Source organism: Panthera uncia, chromosome B1 (assembly GCF_023721935.1).
Source record: "Panthera uncia isolate 11264 chromosome B1, Puncia_PCG_1.0, whole genome shotgun sequence".
In the NCBI taxonomy this organism is placed as follows: domain Eukaryota; kingdom Metazoa; phylum Chordata; class Mammalia; order Carnivora; family Felidae; genus Panthera; species Panthera uncia.
The window spans coordinates 118,293,835-118,310,966 of NC_064811.1; the positions used below are offsets into that span (position 1 = coordinate 118,293,835).

The 17,132-nt window shown below is 36.9% G+C and overlaps 1 protein-coding gene across 9 annotated transcripts in view; it reads right to left on the minus strand.

Moving 5' to 3' along the window:
- The window catches only part of INPP4B (inositol polyphosphate-4-phosphatase type II B), a 755,730-nt gene that overhangs the window by 205,342 nt on the left and 533,256 nt on the right, over positions 1-17,132 (minus strand). For all 9 annotated transcript variants that reach the window (XM_049632225.1, XM_049632223.1, XM_049632226.1 and 6 more), the window contains 2 exons: positions 9,946-10,057; positions 887-959 (listed from right to left, as the gene is read on the minus strand). In XM_049632225.1, coding sequence (XP_049488182.1) covers positions 887-959; positions 9,946-10,057 — 185 coding nt within the window. The remainder of the gene's footprint in view (positions 1-886; positions 960-9,945; positions 10,058-17,132) is intronic.

Here is a 17,132-nt window from a genome sequence, read left to right on the forward strand (position 1 = left end):
ACATGACAGGGCTAGAAAAATATTAAGGCTTTTTCTATTGTTACACCAACTTGTCAATTAATGGCTTTTTGGTAATAGCATGGCCTACTAATTAAGAGCAAAGGTCTTGGGATCAAAACTGGATTTAAATTCTGGACCTGTCATTTGCCAGGTAGGTGACCTTGACCGATTTCCTTATCTGTAAAATGAGGATTATGACAGTGCCATTTTCATAGCACAGGTCAGAAGGCAAGACATATGAGGCATTTAGCCTGCTGCTTGTCACTGTAATAGTCATTGTTTACTATTATTAATGGTAACATAATTTACATTAACATAAAAATATTAGTTCCATAATTTACTATATATATTATCACAATTTTAACTGGTCCTATAAGTCTCAGTTTTATTCACAAGGTTATCATTTAACACATGGTTTAGTGTCTTGTTGAAATTCAAATATATTACTGTAAGTAACACATTATATACATATATACCCCAGGAATGTACAAATGTGTATATGAATTTTTCCTACTTAACCCATATATCTACTGTTTTAACAACTTTGTTTTTAACTCTATAATTAGAAAGTCAAACTAAATAAGAGCTTCATATTTCTAATGCTTATTGTCTTCTAATGTGTCTTGTTTCAGACAATACCAAATCCAAAGCTAAAAGGAATTTGCTTTGCCATACAGCCACAGTGTTTTTATATCTTTCTTATGGAATTTTCAAGTCTATCCTTCCTCCACAGATGATGGTTACTTCTCATGATTACCAATTCATTTACTAAGTGTTCACAAATGATTCTGTGAGAATGCTGCCCACGTTCAGTATTGAGTTCATGGGAAATTAAAATTTACGTTTATATGAAACTAATATCAGTTTCCAAAACTGAGGTACATACCTGCATTCAAAAAAGGTAAGTTATCTTTTCCGTTCACGCTTTCTGGGGCTGTACATTCACACACCAGTGCACACTAGGAAAGAATAAAAGAAAAAAACACTTATTTGAAAATAACAAAATCAAGAAATGAAATGCTTCCATTTTGTTTGCAAACATGAGGCTATGCACATGGTTTCAAAAAGTTTTGAACAAGACACTTTTGTAAAACTATATTCAGCTTTATCTTTACTATAAGGCCTGTTTAACTTGTGCCTATTTACATGTATATATAATATGATTGAATCACATAATTATAGGCTACATCTTGGTTCTATTGGAAACTACTTAGGAAAGAAGTAAAAAGTGGAAAAGGATTGTCCCCAACATGCCAGAAATCTGCTTCAAGTACAGCAAATCACATTTGACAACCAGAATGGTTTCATATTTCTGTCACCTGGGATAGTTTTCGATCAATAAAAAGCAAATTATTTTCTAGATTTGAAAGGACAGCTTTAAATAAGGACAGCTTTAAATAAAAGATAAAATATGATGAAGCATCAAGTGACATAAGGCGAAAGGAGATTTTCATCTCTGGCAAAACAATGTAAACACTTGTTCATAAAGTATGAGGAAAAATCATAAATAAATTGATCTCTGATTTATATGTTGCTGATTTATAAACAAGTAATTTGTAAATAAGCTGATCCAGAGATCATGGGTCTATTAATCTATGATTAGTAGGTTAAGCTCCTGAGCTTTTACAGAACCAACACTGCTCTGGACAGAGAAGAAACACAGAAGAGCACGTTGCCGTGAGTGAAGCATGCATGGGCAACGATATCCCAGACAATGTAGTATTAAGTGAGGGGACCCCCCTTCAACTTTCTATGAAACTGGAATTAGCAGAGGAAGCAACTCTTCTGGCCCCATGATGTTGATAAGAGACCTATTGTCACACAGACTGACACCAGCATCGCTGGCATCTGTTTCTTCAAATGAGTTCCCTTCTATCGCTAGCCAAAAAAAAAGGGGGGTGGTAGTTTGAGGAAAGAGGAAAGTGAATTTTTAGAGCAAATATATCACACAGAAACAAACAAATGCAAATAAAAACAAAGGAAAACTCAGAAACCAGAAACTTCTTTGGTGAGTTCTGAGGGAAGCAGGCTTTGCTCAAGAGACTCCAAGGGCTCAAGAGAACCTAGGAGGGTGTATCAAAATTGCTTGGGCTATTTCCTGTCTGTTTCCCTCCACCATTCCTTCTCCAGGCACTGGTCCTCTTGGAGAATCATGGCCACTGAGGTCACTGCTAATGATGGAACGTATATGTCTGTCAAACATTTCTAGAAGAAAGACAAATAACTTAAAAGATTTATTTAAATGTTATGTCTATATTTGTATAATCCACTACTTATTCCCCCATCATAACATTCATCACAGAATCAGGAAATGTCTTGATGGGGAAAAATGTGATCTCATAATTTCTTTGGTGCTTCTATTGAGGGCTAGTTTACTGAAAGAATGAATAACTGCAAACAGCTCTTAAAATTTGATGTTCTCTAAATCATTTTCCTGACCAAACCAGAACTCAAAGGTGATCCTTTCTTTTAATCCATAGCTATTTAGGAAATGCACTTCCCAAATCACTAGAGCAATGTGCAATGATGCTTGAACATACTTAAAATTCTTTATTTCTCTTACTTCCAATATTTCTTCTACTCTTTGCAGCCTATATAGGGCTGTTAAAATAATCTTTCATAAACATTATATTCATCATACCAGTGCTCTGCTTGAAAATGTATAATGGTTATTTACTATCCAATCAAATCCAATATCTCATACTCGTATTCAAATTCTTTCATGATTTGTCCATGATATCCTTCCACATAATAACTAGGTAATAGCTATTTTGGAATAGCTTTCCAAAAAAGGATTATCATCTACAATATAATTTATAGGAATGGTTTGGATTAAACTCTTTTAGTAAAGAAGTCCATAATTCATAAGGATCAGGCTATTATCTTGAGAAGCTGCTTCTCTACATGGAGAGAGCTGTGCCTCTTCATAATCAAAACCAACTTTCTGTTTCCTAACAGAAGGCCTATATTATTTTACCAAATGGATACAGACATATAACTTTCATACATCTGCATCTTCCATCTACACTGGAAGGCAGGTACTTAGGATAATTTTAACCTCATAACATTCTTATTTTGCAACTTTTATTGTATTTTAAAGCTTTACTATTCAGAATGCTCTCAAAATTTAAATCCTGGGAACATAACAGGAAATATCCAACAAGTATTTACTAAATTGATAAATATTTTTATATTCGGACTCAGTAATTATTTTCTTCAATTGTTTCCTGAGTGTACTATCTGTGCCATTATTTAAGTTGTGAGTTTTTGAAGCCAAGAACCACATTTCTTATTTCCCCAGGCCATTTTATTTAGTATTTTACAGCTGACCCTAGAATCATTTTTCCACTGTGCTAGGTATTACAGAGAATGCAAAGATTAAAATGATGTGGACTCTGTGCTTAAGAAGGCTCCAGCTATGTATACTGTTTATTGCTATCATTATGATGGATATTTGCAGTGTTATGCACTTACACGGTAGGTGCTCTCAATGTAATGACTTCATATTTGTGATTCTGAGCAGGAATAACAAACACCACATGCCTTTTGTACCACCATAGCACCATAAGCCTAGTGATTTTGATGAGTGCTTTTAAAAATGTCATCTACTGGTAAGTATAGCCAAGAAGAAGAAACATAAGATATATAAAATTCTTGGAGCTTAATGATTTTGAATATCAACTAACAAACCAATTTGCCATGCATTGGGCTAGAAAGTTAACCAAACTGTAAGGACAATGATCATGAAAGACGCAAAGACCAGACTCTTGGCTAAGCACTTTCACATTTGTTAGTTTGTTTATTCCTTAAATCATGGTTGTCCAAGTTTGGTCTGGAATCTCCTGGAGTGCCTGATAACTTGGTCTTTGCATCCTCTGCAGCATCTAGCACAGGGTGAAGACAAAGTCATTTTCATTATAACACTAAAACACTATTTGTCTACCTCTCTCTTTCTCTTATAAGCATATAGTGGAATTTTCTAGAGGACCTATTACATAATCATTTGACAGCTAATGGTATGTGGGCTTGTGTACTCTTCTGTTTTAAACATTTCTTGTTTGAATTTCTAATATGATAAATGTAGACATAAGTCAGCAAAATCTCTAATACAGTAAATATCAACAGATAAAATCCACATAAATTCAAATTTTAAGAGTGTATAATACCATTCAGATACTATAATTACTTGCAAACAATAATTCTAGCTTGGATATCTCACAAGAATTCTAGACTCAAACCTCCAACTGCCTTCATATATTTACACTTGGATGTCTAAGAGGAATTTCAAAGTTAACATCTCAAAATCTCTGGTGCTCCTGCACCTGCTCCTCTCACTTTTCCTTATCACTAAAAATGGTAATTCTGTTCTTTTGACTTTCCTTTGTACCTACAGTCTGGCCACATTTCACTTTCTCTATCAATACCACCCTGATTCAACCCATCTTCATTTGTACCTTGAATCTTTGCAACCAACAGGCTCCATCCTTCTGCCCTTCCTTCTTTTCAGGCCATACTCGACACAAACAATCATAACATTTTGTACATATATTCAAAAATCCTCAACTGTATTTGTATCTAGTTCAGAGTCTAATGGCCTATAAGGGAGCATACAGTCTGTCTCCCCTGCCTGTGGACCTCATCCTCAACTCCTATCACTCTCCTCTTCAACCCCCAATTCCAGTCACACTGGCCTCCTCACTGGTCTTTTAATATCACAGGCACACTGCCACCTCAGGGCTTTTGCTCTTGCTGTTCACCCTAACTAGAATTCTTGTTCCTCTCAGATACCCACATCTTGTTCCCTCATTTCCTGCATGTTTCAGATCAGATATCATATTAACAGTGAGTCATTATCCATGACGAACAATATCCAGACGAACATTATCCATGATCGTCCAAAATAAAATGGCCACAGCCAACATTCCCTAGTCCTTGTACCCTTATTTTTTTATAGCGTATAGTACCATCTGATCAACACTATATGACTTGTTTATTTTGTGATTGTTCACTTCCCTGGAAGGCAGCATCTGTGTCTATTTGTCTCATTGCTGAATATCCAGAACCTAGTAGAATGCCTAGGACATAGAAGGCAGTATTTTTTGATAAATGAACGATGACTATTATATGTCTGCAAATATCTTATAAGGTAAGTTAAGTCAGTTATATTATTCTCAATTGTATATTTGGGAAAAATAAAGGGATGGAGCCTTTTGAGATGGTCCTTAGCTATCCAAGGAGTCTACACTTTCCCTGACCGTGGCTAATGAATATCTTGTTAAAACACCACTTCAAAATATGGGGGGGAAATAGCCTGAGGAGAGCAGCAAATCACCAAAATATGAGTCAGACGAGGCTCGTAGTAAAAAGAAGATGTATTATTACTCCACTTGTATCATCTCTGTCACTGTCATAAATAAGTAAGGCTTTTCTCTCCTTTGGTAGAAATCACCACTACTTTGATCATTTGTAGTATGCCACATTCAAATATAATACAGATGTTACACAAAAGGGGGAGACAAGGCAGGAGGTGATCTCAGCCCCGGCAAAGCCCCACTGGAGGATGCCTGTTAACAATCCTGTCCTGACAAGAAGCCAAGGCCCCTGGGAGGGTGGGCAGGGCAAAGAGGAGGGCTATGGAAGTCTCACTTGATCCTATTGGCTGTTACTTACATGGGGTTTTCTCATCTATTACCTGATTTGATGCTTTTGGTTCCTCCTTCTCCTTTCCCTAGTAGCATATTTTTTCCTTGACTATTTAATTCAAAGGTTGTTCTTGAAAAGTTTCTTCCTCTTTCCTTCATAATTCTACACTCTTTACTGCATTCTCACTCCAGTCTTTATTTATGGACTGGTCAGTTTGTACACAGCATTATATATAGACAAATATTATCACATCTAGGGAGACAATTTTGGATTTTATTTCTTCAAGGTAAAAATGACTTCATTTACTTATTCACTCACTTTCCCTGTGCCAGGCTCTGTTCTAGGTACTAGGGTAAAGGAAAAAACACAATAGACAAAAGCCTTTCTCTCATGAAGTTTAATTCTAGTGAGGGAAATATACAATAGATGAGACAAATAAAATATATATGACACTGGACAGTGGTAAGTACAAGGGACAAAAAATAATGCAGACAAAGGAGATAGAAAGTTTCAGGTAGGGATGGAAATTTTGGATATAGGGCAGAGAAGGCAGAATGAGAAGGTGACATTTTGAAAAAAAAAGAAAAAAAAAAAACAGAAGGAAATGAGGGAATGAAGTATATAGTTACCTGGGTAAAAAAACTACAAAGGTAGACTGAAAACCAAGGTGAAGGACCTGAGTTGGAAAGGTCCTTCATTACCTGGAACATGTAATGAACAGCCAAGAAGCTAATGAGGCTGGATCAAAGTAAGCAAGGAAGAGAAGTAGAGGATGAGGTGAACCATCACACTGAGAGGGCCAACACACTGAAAGGATTTAGGTTTACACTTTCAGGGAGTTGAGAAGCCATTGGAGGAATGACATGTTTTGTACTACATTTTAATAAGTGTTCTGCTAAGAATAGACTATGATGATGGGGGTGTCGGGGAGGAGGAAGAAGGGACAGTTAAGAGACTACTGTAAAAATGTCTGTAACAGACAATGTTGAAAGAGTGAAGGACTCACAAGTCACTCGTTTCTGGATTTATTTAAAAGTCAAAGTCAAAGCGACTGGGTGGTTCAGTCAGTTAAGTGTCCGACTCTTGGTTTCAGTTCAGGTCATGATCTCATGGTTCGTGAATTCAAGCCCCATGTCAGGCTCTGTGCTGACAGTGTGGAGCATGCTTGGGATTCTCTCTCTCCCTTTCTCTCGGCCGCTACTCTGCTCATGCTCTCTCTCTTTCCCTCTCTCTCAAAAATAAATAAACCTTAAAAAAGGTAATAAACTTATAAATGTAAAAACATAACTTAAAAAAAAAGTCAGAGTCAACAGAATTTACTAACAGGATTTGAGTATGAGAGGAAGAAATGAGTCAAAGATGACGCCAAAAATTAAAAAAAAAAATAATTTGAATACCTAATGCAATATTCCACTTGCTATATGAGCTTTGTAAAATGTTGTTACTACTTCTTTTGTGAAATTTTCCTTCTTTAGCTATGAGATTTTAACACTTTGCCTTCTACTACTATGCATGTACATAAAAAATAAAAGTTTGAAACCAGTGTGATATGGTGAATGCCCTTCTGAATGATCTTTGCTTAATGAGAACTGTAAAGTAATAATATGATTTGAGGCAACAAGTAAGTTAATGGCAGAAGACAGAGTCTGGATTTTCATTTATACTGTATTTCATGCTCTGGAGGTTATATGAGATTAAAGATTCAAATGTAGTTTTACGTCAGGGATATTGTTATGAACTGGATTGTTCCCCAAAATTCATTATGTTGAAGCCCAACACCCAATGGGACTGTATTTGGAGACGGCCTTTATAGTGGTAATTAAAGTTAGGTAAGATGATAAGGGTGGGGGCTCTAATCCTATAGGGCTGGTGTCCTTATAAGATGAGACACCAGAGCTCACTGTCTCTGTGTACATGTGCCAAGGAAAGGCCATGTGAGGACACAGCAAGAAGTCTGTAAGCCTGGAAGAGAGCTCTCACCAAGAACTAAGTCATCTGGCACATTGACCTGGGACTTCCTAGCCTCCAGAGCTGCGATAAAATAAATTTTTGTTGTTTAAACTGTTCAGTGTGTAGTATTTTATTATGGAAGCCCATGCTGATAAAACAGGTGTTAATCTTTTATCTATTTCAATATACATGAGAGATAACCTGTGTCACTCACCCACAAAATTCTGGTCCTGCTAGTTTTACTTCATTCTCCACCATTCACACAAAGTAAGGAGGGGGATGTTGTTTTAGAGATAACATTTATTTCAGTTACTTTGTCTTTTCACATGTTTTAGTCATTCAGGACTTAAGTCACCATTCGTGGACTGTGTTAATACACTTCATACAGATTTGGATTTAGCATATCTGCAAAAAGAGTCCCTGCATTTGCATTTCTAACAAACATCCCAGAAAATTCAGATCATGCTTTGTAAGCCACTGAGATAAAGTTATTTCCACGTAATTCTTCTAAATGTCATACCTAGTGGACATTACTACATGTTTTTCACTGAACCATGAGTATTCTGAAGGATTGCCAACAACATTTATAATAACTTTATTAAAAATGCATGAAAGGTCAATGTTTACTAAGAACCCAGACAGGACAGAACTAATGCCAACAATGATTAGCACATTTATCATTTTAGTCAACTTACGACTTGTACATGGTGCGTGCTGACACTGCCACCTCCTATTTCCAGAACAGTGCAGTTGAGTCTTTTCAAGTTCACATTACTAAGTCAGAAACATTATGTGGGGCTTTGGGGAGGTGTATTCCTGGGTACCTAGTTCTCCGTTTATGAGAAGAGTATGATTCAATTTGTACTACCTCATAATAGCAACCCAGGAAAGGAGTCAGGGGGTGGGCAAGCTTTGAGAAAACTAGAGAGGTAGCTAATAATCTATTAATCTATTAATCTAATAATCTAATAATAATCTATTATTAGCTTGGAGCAGGCAAAGTCGTACTCCTTTGAAACAGGAAGTGTTTCTGCTACTGGTCTCCTGGCATACTGCCACAGGACGAGGCACGATTATCTGCCTTTTTCTGTTCTCATTCTCTCACTTGGCCTCCAAATCTTTCCTCCTTAATCTTGATACAAGCGTTCATGTGGTGGTGACTAACACAAGTTTTATATAGAACTCTAAAGGAAACAAGGATTGAATGAAGGGACCCCATAATTGGGGATCTGCTGCAAAACTCACAACAGCCCTCACATTGTCAGGCAAATGGTTTCAAACTTTGAGCCTCCTTGGAATATTTTCATGATTTTTGATATGTTTTGAGGGAGAGTAGGGGAACAGAGAAGCACAAGGCTTGCTGAGCAGGTAAGACCCAAGCTCATTCTAGGGCAAGAATAATATTCTTTTGAGGGGCAGTCTTGGGTTTCTTTCATAAAATTAATAATTCATTGTATTAGATAAACACCATTTCCCATGTAGATGTTTCCTCAGCACCCAAAATCAAATATGCCCCTAGATAAGGGACACTAAGCCAGAAAGTAAGTCACTATAGGTCTTATCATTAGAGAATGCTTATTTATGAAAAGGTAGGAATTATAGTGTATATACAAAGTCTTTCCTGAAAAAAAAAAGGCAGTTTGTAAGTCTATCCACTGTGTCTCAATAAAGTAGGCAATTGCATTCCTAAGACAGGAATTTAAGTTAATTCTTATATTAAATTTCTCTTTCTTAGATAAAAGAAAGTAAAAATCCTGGACACCTATTGATATGCACTGGGGACCTTTATCCTCAGCTTCAAGGAAGCTGCTTCACCTCTAGCTGGCATTGCCCCTCCTCCAAAGCTGCCCCTTCCATTTTATGCTATTTCTACTTCTCTCTCTGCAATTTCATCAGGCACAATATTATCAAATCTGCTCTCCTTCACATAAAGATGAAATTTAAATTCAACTTGCGTCTCTTTCTAAAGAGGGTTTTGAGAGTAGAGAAGTGGTTACTTTTGGCGATAGCCCTCCCAGAATCTTCTGTGCATTTTGCTTAGGGTTAATTAGGGCAGAATGCAACAGTGATCAATATTTTTGTTCCAATTGAGAGGAGGCAGTGTCAACACAGGAGCCAGGGCGAAGAAGAAGGTGTTTCTGAACAGCGCATGGCTTTGCATAGTTCCATGCAAACAGACACTTTGGTTCAGTGGATGAAACATACTTCTGGCACTCCCATTCCAGAGTTGACTTCTCATTTTGCCTTTAAATAATGAGATTTCACACTTCAAAGACGTGTTGATAATTCAGGCATCTGGCAAAACTGATCATTTCTAATTTAATTTGTGCATTATGCTGACTGAGACCCTACCTTTTGTCCCTGCACATCTGTCGTGATGTGGTCGGCTTCCCCATCCTCAATCTCCCCCATCTTCACGACACTGACTTCTATGGTGCCAACAACTTTGCCACCATCTGAAGTTCTGCAACCAAAAATAAATGAAACGGAAAGGTAAGAATCTTCTCTCTCCTTAAAATATGCCCAAACATGTTTGTTTCTGAAAACCACAAATATTGCTATTTACCTTCATTGGTCTTAATTAAACAAATCTGCATAAAAAACATCAAAACAAGTTAATAGTGTTGGTATTATTTTTAATTTAAAAAAAAGTTAACCACAAACTTAAGAGGTAAGTATATGGACTGTCAAAAGCTACCTCATGAAGGGAACACCTCCTCCCGGCTCTTAGGAGTAGACACAAATATCATGGATTGGTGTCCTGGTTGGCAACACCACATCCCCCACAACAGCAGAAACCATGGCTCCTCTATGCCAACTGCATGGAATGTTGTGCAAATCTGTTATAGAGATTACAGCTGAATAAAATAGAAGAGAGTATAAACATCCTTATATTCCTCTCTGATTGGACCACTGGCCACAAAATCTGATTCTGTGCCTTCTCCCTAACATAATTTTTCTTTTTTTTAAAAAAATTATTTTTAATGTTTATTTATTTTTGAGAAACAGAGACAGACACAGTGTGAGTGGGGGAGGGGCAGAGAGAGAGGGAGACACAGAATCCCAAGCAGGCTCTAGGCTCTGAGCTGTCAGCACAGAGCCAGACGTGGGGCTCGAACCCACAGACTGTGAGATCATGACCTGAGCGAAAGTCGGACACTTAACCGACTGAGCCACCCAGAAGCCCTTCATTTTCCTTTCTAAGAGACGAGGTAAAGGAGGTTCTCTTCCAGTAAACAGAAGAAATTTAAGGTACATGCAGAACAGAAATTAACGTTAGAGATAATTTAGTGCAACCTATAACTTAATCAAATAAAGAATCAGAGACTCAGAAAGATGAAAAGTCTTATCTAAGGTAACAAAATGGCGGGGTGCATGGGTGGCTCAGTCAGTTAAGTGCCAGACTTCAGCTCAGGTCATGATTTCACAGTTTGTGGGTTTGAGCCCCGTGTCCGCCTCTGTCCTGACAGCTCAGAGCCTGGAGCCTGATTGGGATTCTGTGTCTCCTTCTCTCTCTGCCCTTCTCCAGCTCATACTCTGTCTCTTTCTCTCTCAAAAATAAATAAACATTAAGGTAACAAAATGGCAAAACGAGAAATCCAGGTTTCTAGCTCCTTCAAGTCTGTTGGTCACTGAAAAACTTCTCTATTTAATGATGCTGATAATTTTATTAAAGATTTTTGCCATCATTAATGTCTTCAATGAATTTTCTGATTAACAATAATTAAAGACAAAAATAAAATTAATAACCACCATCCTTTAAGGTTCTCTAATTTCTTTTCCTGGACAAGAAAAGACATAGAATAAATAGTGCCATCATACCATTGGAACAGGGTGACACATAATGATATTTTCCCCTTGAATCTTATTTTGAAAATAGGTAGCAAGCCACCTCCTAGGCATGCCATTTTGCTATAACTTCTTTCTAGGTCTAACTGACTAACAGAAATGCAATGCTTCATATTCTTCCATCATGTTTTTTTCTGAAATTTGTTTTTATCTTTAATTAGGATACAAATAGTGTATTTCTTTCAACCAATTCTTTCTAAGTGTCATGATATTATTACTAAAGAAGTCAGAAAAGAGGATTAGGAAAATTTTTATAAAGTAGTTTAGCAAAATGCTAATTAAAATAATGAATGTGTTAGGTGAAAATGAAACCCAATTATGTTACTAGATCATGGTAGGTATTTCTCAAAAAACAAAAATAATAAAGTATACCCTTTGAAGTATGTTTCTAAGAAAATTGAAAGAGTAAAATTCTGGTGACAAATGCATACCCAATGTCATAATGTAATAAAATAAAAATGTGTACATAAAGAAAAGTGTTTTACTTGTTAAGTGGTGTATTAAGATTTCTTAGTAACATATGAAATAAAATGCTTTTTGGTGACTTTAAAATCAGTGGAAATCATATTGACTCAATTATTTGAAATTTTAATACAGAAACTTTAAACATTCATCATAAAGAAGATACGTATATGGATGGCATTATAATCTATGATTTGTGAAAAGCTGCATCAGCTCCAATTCTGGGATAGTTTTAAAAAAATCATTATACCATTTTCCCACTTGAAAATGACATACTAACTTGTCATAAATCATGATGTGACTTAACTCTGCACAGTTATTCAGTACTGGTAGTTATTAATTAAAGAGTTTAATAAGAGCTTTCATTGGCACTACTCAGCTTTTTCTAGAGGTTTGCAGGTTCTTTTTCCCCCAAGTGGATTATCAATAACAATTACAGACATCTTTTTCTTCACATACTAGTTGTTTAGAAATGTTTTGCTTGAGCAAATTAAGCTAGCTGAATTTCTAGGAATGCAAAGCCTATGTGTTACTGTCTACATTTTTTCAATGCACTAAACCAAATAATGTGATAATTATTTGAAGCCGAGGGTAGATTTTTCACACCCCCACCCCTCACCGCAGGACTGAGTAATAAAACAATATATGCCATAGTTGTTAAAAGCATGAAAGCAGGAGTTTTGAGCTACCTGCTAGCTGCATGACCTGGGCAAAGAACTTAACCTCATGACACTTTGTAAAATGGAGACTGAGAATTTTCTTGTAAGGATTAAATTGTGGCATGATTTATGTCAAGTGCTCAGCACAATGCCTTCTATGAGATGAATACTCTTTCCTGCCAGCCCTGCTCTTTGTCCTAGTAGTAGAGCAGTGGCAGGAATAGTCGTAGTAGTAACTGTAGTGGTAGTACCAGCAGCGGTGGTAAGAGTAGCCACAGCAGCAGCAGGAATAGACTGTGATATCGTTAATGTATCATATTTAATTCGATCCTCTTCAGGAATGTTACTAAAATAGGCAGCTAAGACTATAGTAAGAGGTTACAGGATCCCATGGCACATGCGTTTCAACAGTGATTGAGTGCTCACCAGAGATGCAAAGAATTAGAATTAACAGATGATATTATGAAGCTTACACTCTTAGTAGCTCAAACAACACAGGTTTATAACTAATTACAATGCGGCTGAACCTTTCAAAGTGCAAAAGTGAATGAATAAGCGATGTACTATGAGAGTAAGCTTCTGAACTATAGCTCTCTCTATTCCCTTTAAAACAATTATCTGGCTACTTTTTAAAGAATTTTAATGCCTTCAGGGTTTCCTACTTCATTTTATCTCCTATAGGCTTCCAAATAGTCCCAGATTAGAATCAAAGCAAGGAGCTTGCTCAATCTAGGGACTCTAGAATGATTCTAAAATCTTTTTTTTTCCCAAAACAATTTTGGATAGGGAGCTCTAACTACTCTAAAGCAAGTCTCTTCATCTGAGATTTGTGGACGACAAAGAATGGGGCATCCAAATTATAAACTAAAGAGCTGAATCCAAGACACCTAAAGTATGGTTCACCCTGTCGATGAACTAGAACATAAAATGTAGAAGGTGTTTTCTATTTATTCTGCAACAATTTAACACACACAGAGTATGGGTATTCAACACTTCTCTTCAATCAGGGGAGTCATGATTGAAATATCTATTTCATGTTTCCAAAGGCTACTTCAAAGGTGATTTCCTACACATTTAGAAAAAACATTCATTATTAAATGTTTAATTATGCTTTCAATTTATCACCCATCAGGTTCAGGGGGCTAGTAATAATAGCTTAACTATTATTTATCACCAAAATTCTACTGAATTTTATCTAGCGGAAATCACTGTATCTGCATAGAAGATATATAGAAGACATGTCTGGGGTAGGAACCAAGAAATCCAAGTGTTACTTGCAGTTCAACTGCTAACTAGCTATGTGACCAATGAGATATCACTTCAGCTCTCTGGATTTCAGTTTTCTTCGCTGCAAAACAAAGAGTTGGTCTCTAATAGCTATTCTCTAATACCAGCACTCAAGCCCAGTGCTCTGGTCACTCCTGTGATTGCATCATATGATTCTATCATAGGCACCATAGGCCATCACGGGCTGATACAGCCTTGGGGAAAATATCAGGTACATTCTAGCCTCCCCTCAGTTCTCACCTTCCCATACTACCTTCCCCCAAAACAAACCAAAGAAGCCAAAGTCATGAGAAACCTGGCAAATACCTTAACGCTTGGAGTCGAATAAAAGGGCTAGTTTTTCTTATAATATCCAATGCATACATACATATTTTACTGCATTTACAGCACAGCATCTAGGCATTTTTACAAGGATACAAATTTGACTGAGCTAAGAAACAAAAGTGATCTTTACACACTTTCCTAGCAATTTATATGGCAATAAGCACAGGCTGCAGTAATAAATAACTATCTCAATCTACATGAACAACAACAACAAAAAACTGCCATTTCAGTCACTTGACAGGTCATTACCACTGTTTAATGCTGAAAGCTGTAAGAGAAGTAAAAGATGAATAGTTCATGGCCGATAAAGTATTTTGATCACAACATCAAAGTTCCTAGTTAAATTCAGCAAATATAGTAGTCCCTCTTATCCTTGGTTTCACTTTTCACAGCTTCGCCTTCTGAGGTTTTGGTTGCCCATCATCAACTGTGGTCCCGAAACAGATGTTCTTCTTTCTGACATATCATCAGAAAATCAACAGTAGCCTGGGTCACAATACCTCTGTCATTCACCTCACTTCATCTTATCATGTAGGCATTTTATCAACTCACATCATCACAAGAAGAAGGGTAAGATATTCTGTGAGACAGGGACCACATTCACGTAATGATTATTACAATATATTATTATAATTGTTCTGTTTTATTATTGTTCTTGTTAATCTTTTCCTGTGTCTAACTTATAAGTTAAACTTTTCCACAGGTAGGTATGTATAGGAAAAAAACATAGTATATATAGGGTTTGGTACTATCCACATTTTCCATTGGGGGTCTTGGAATGTATCCTCTACAAATAAGATTTGTGGGGGGGAGGCTTCTGTGCACTAATATTTAACCATGCCAACAAGATGGAAGGCAAACAAGATTTTCAGCAATACAAGTCTACATTCCTTTCTCACTCAGATTTTCAGCACGCAGAGTAGATTACTGGTTAAGGTTCTTTAAAATCTGCCTTTAAAATACCTCCCCTAATGCTTTCTAATGAAATATTCAATCACATGCAGAAACATACACTTTTAGAGGACTGAATGAAAGGGAGTATAAAACAGTCTTCTAACAAAAGAAAATTTAATGACTCTTCCTCTAGACTTCTTCACCACCTACTACACTATCCTTACTAGAGCGAAACGAAAAAGAAAAAGAGAAAAAAAGAAACTCTGGAAATGTTAAACAGCAGCATATAAATAACTCCTCTGTTTTGGAAATGCCACAGAGATGCAAACCAACAAATGACTCTGTAAACATCTAGGGAGAAACCATCATTAGCACTGCCAGTTTTTGTGAATATAAAGTAGCCCTGTGCTATGCACAGGATCTTCAGCTGTGAGACGTGCCTTGCATTTAAACTGTCTAGACATGGACCCGAGAAATACAAATTTCACCCAGACAATAAAATAAACAAAGGTAAACAAATAGAGTTAGTGAGTGAGGGCATCCTGAAGATCTTTCTGGTGCATCCGGCGATGCTAGATTTACTCAGGGCTGAAAGAAGTGAGAGTTCTATTTAAGTATGTATAACTAAGCACACCTCTATTCTGGCTGAAATTCATAAATGTCAGAAGCCATAAAATACTTTCAAACTATTACTTAAATAAAACTTTCAGTAGTTCTTAACATTATAGCTTATATGCTCCAAGTTTTGGTCCCTGGTTTTCTCATTATAAAGCTCGACTTCAGAAATTCCATCCATAATTACAATTCAAGTATCCCGTGTCTGAGGATCTATCATAATTCTACATTCCCTACTCTAACTTCTTTCATCAGGGATAGAATTTCTTTAACCTGGTCTAGAACTCCAAATTCCTTTTGTCCTGATATTTTACATTCTGTAAGCTTGAAACTAAACTGTTCCTCAAACTCCAACTCACACATGTCAAGAGCACATCATTTCCAAAGAAAAATATGCCATAGAATATTCCATCTCTACCTGTGTCTTGCCTCTACCTTCTAATAAGTCATTAAGCCCTGCTGACTAGTCCTCTAGAATGTCTCTTACACACGTCCCTTCACAACGGTAACATCCCAAGCAGTTTTTTCACCTCTGTTTCATTACGCTGGAAGAACCTACTTTCACCTTCCATGAGCCTTCTCTTGCATTCCATCCATGTCAAGTTTTCTTCTTTTTTTTGTTTTTTAAATTTTTTTTAATGTTTATTTTTGAGAGAGAGAGACAGACAGAGACAGAGTGTGAGCAGGGGAGGGGCAGAGAGAGAGGGAGACACAGAATCCAAAGCAGGCTCCAGGCTCTGAGCTGTCAGCACAGAGCCCGATGTGGGGCTTGAACCCACGAGCTGTGAGATCATGACCTGAGCCAAAGTCGGCAACTCAACCAACTGAGCCACCCAGGTGTCCCAAGTTTTCTTCTTTTTTCATTTTATTTTTTTAAGTTTTTATTTATTTATTTTGAGAGAGAGAGAGAGCGAGAGCGAGAGAGAGCAAGCACAAGCATGAGTGGGATAAGGGCAGAGAGAGAGGAATAGAGAGAATCCCAAGCAGGCTTTGCACTATCAGCATGGAGCCCCATGTGGGACTTGAACTCACCAACTGTGAGATCATGACCTAGGTTGAAATTAAGAGTCAGACCCTTAACCAACTGAGCCACCCAGGCATTCCTGTCAGGCTTTCTTATTAAAGTACATATTATTCTCTTTCCTCTATTATTAAATGTCACCATATTATTTCTTTCCTCTATTAAAGGTCCTGAGACATTGTCTAATGCCTGCCCAGAGAGACTGCAGTATAGCCTGTCTTTAAAGGCCTTATATCAGTACTTGTCAAGGGTTTTGGGGAACTTGGTGTTTTTGGTTCAAACTTATCTATACCATCACACACCATTAAATAACAGAGTATGGTTTAGTGAGCAGTGCAGTGAACTTTGAGTAACAAAGTCCTTGGTTACTTTACAGTAAACAGCTATGTGACCATGAGCAAGCAACATAGCATCTATAAAGATGTCCC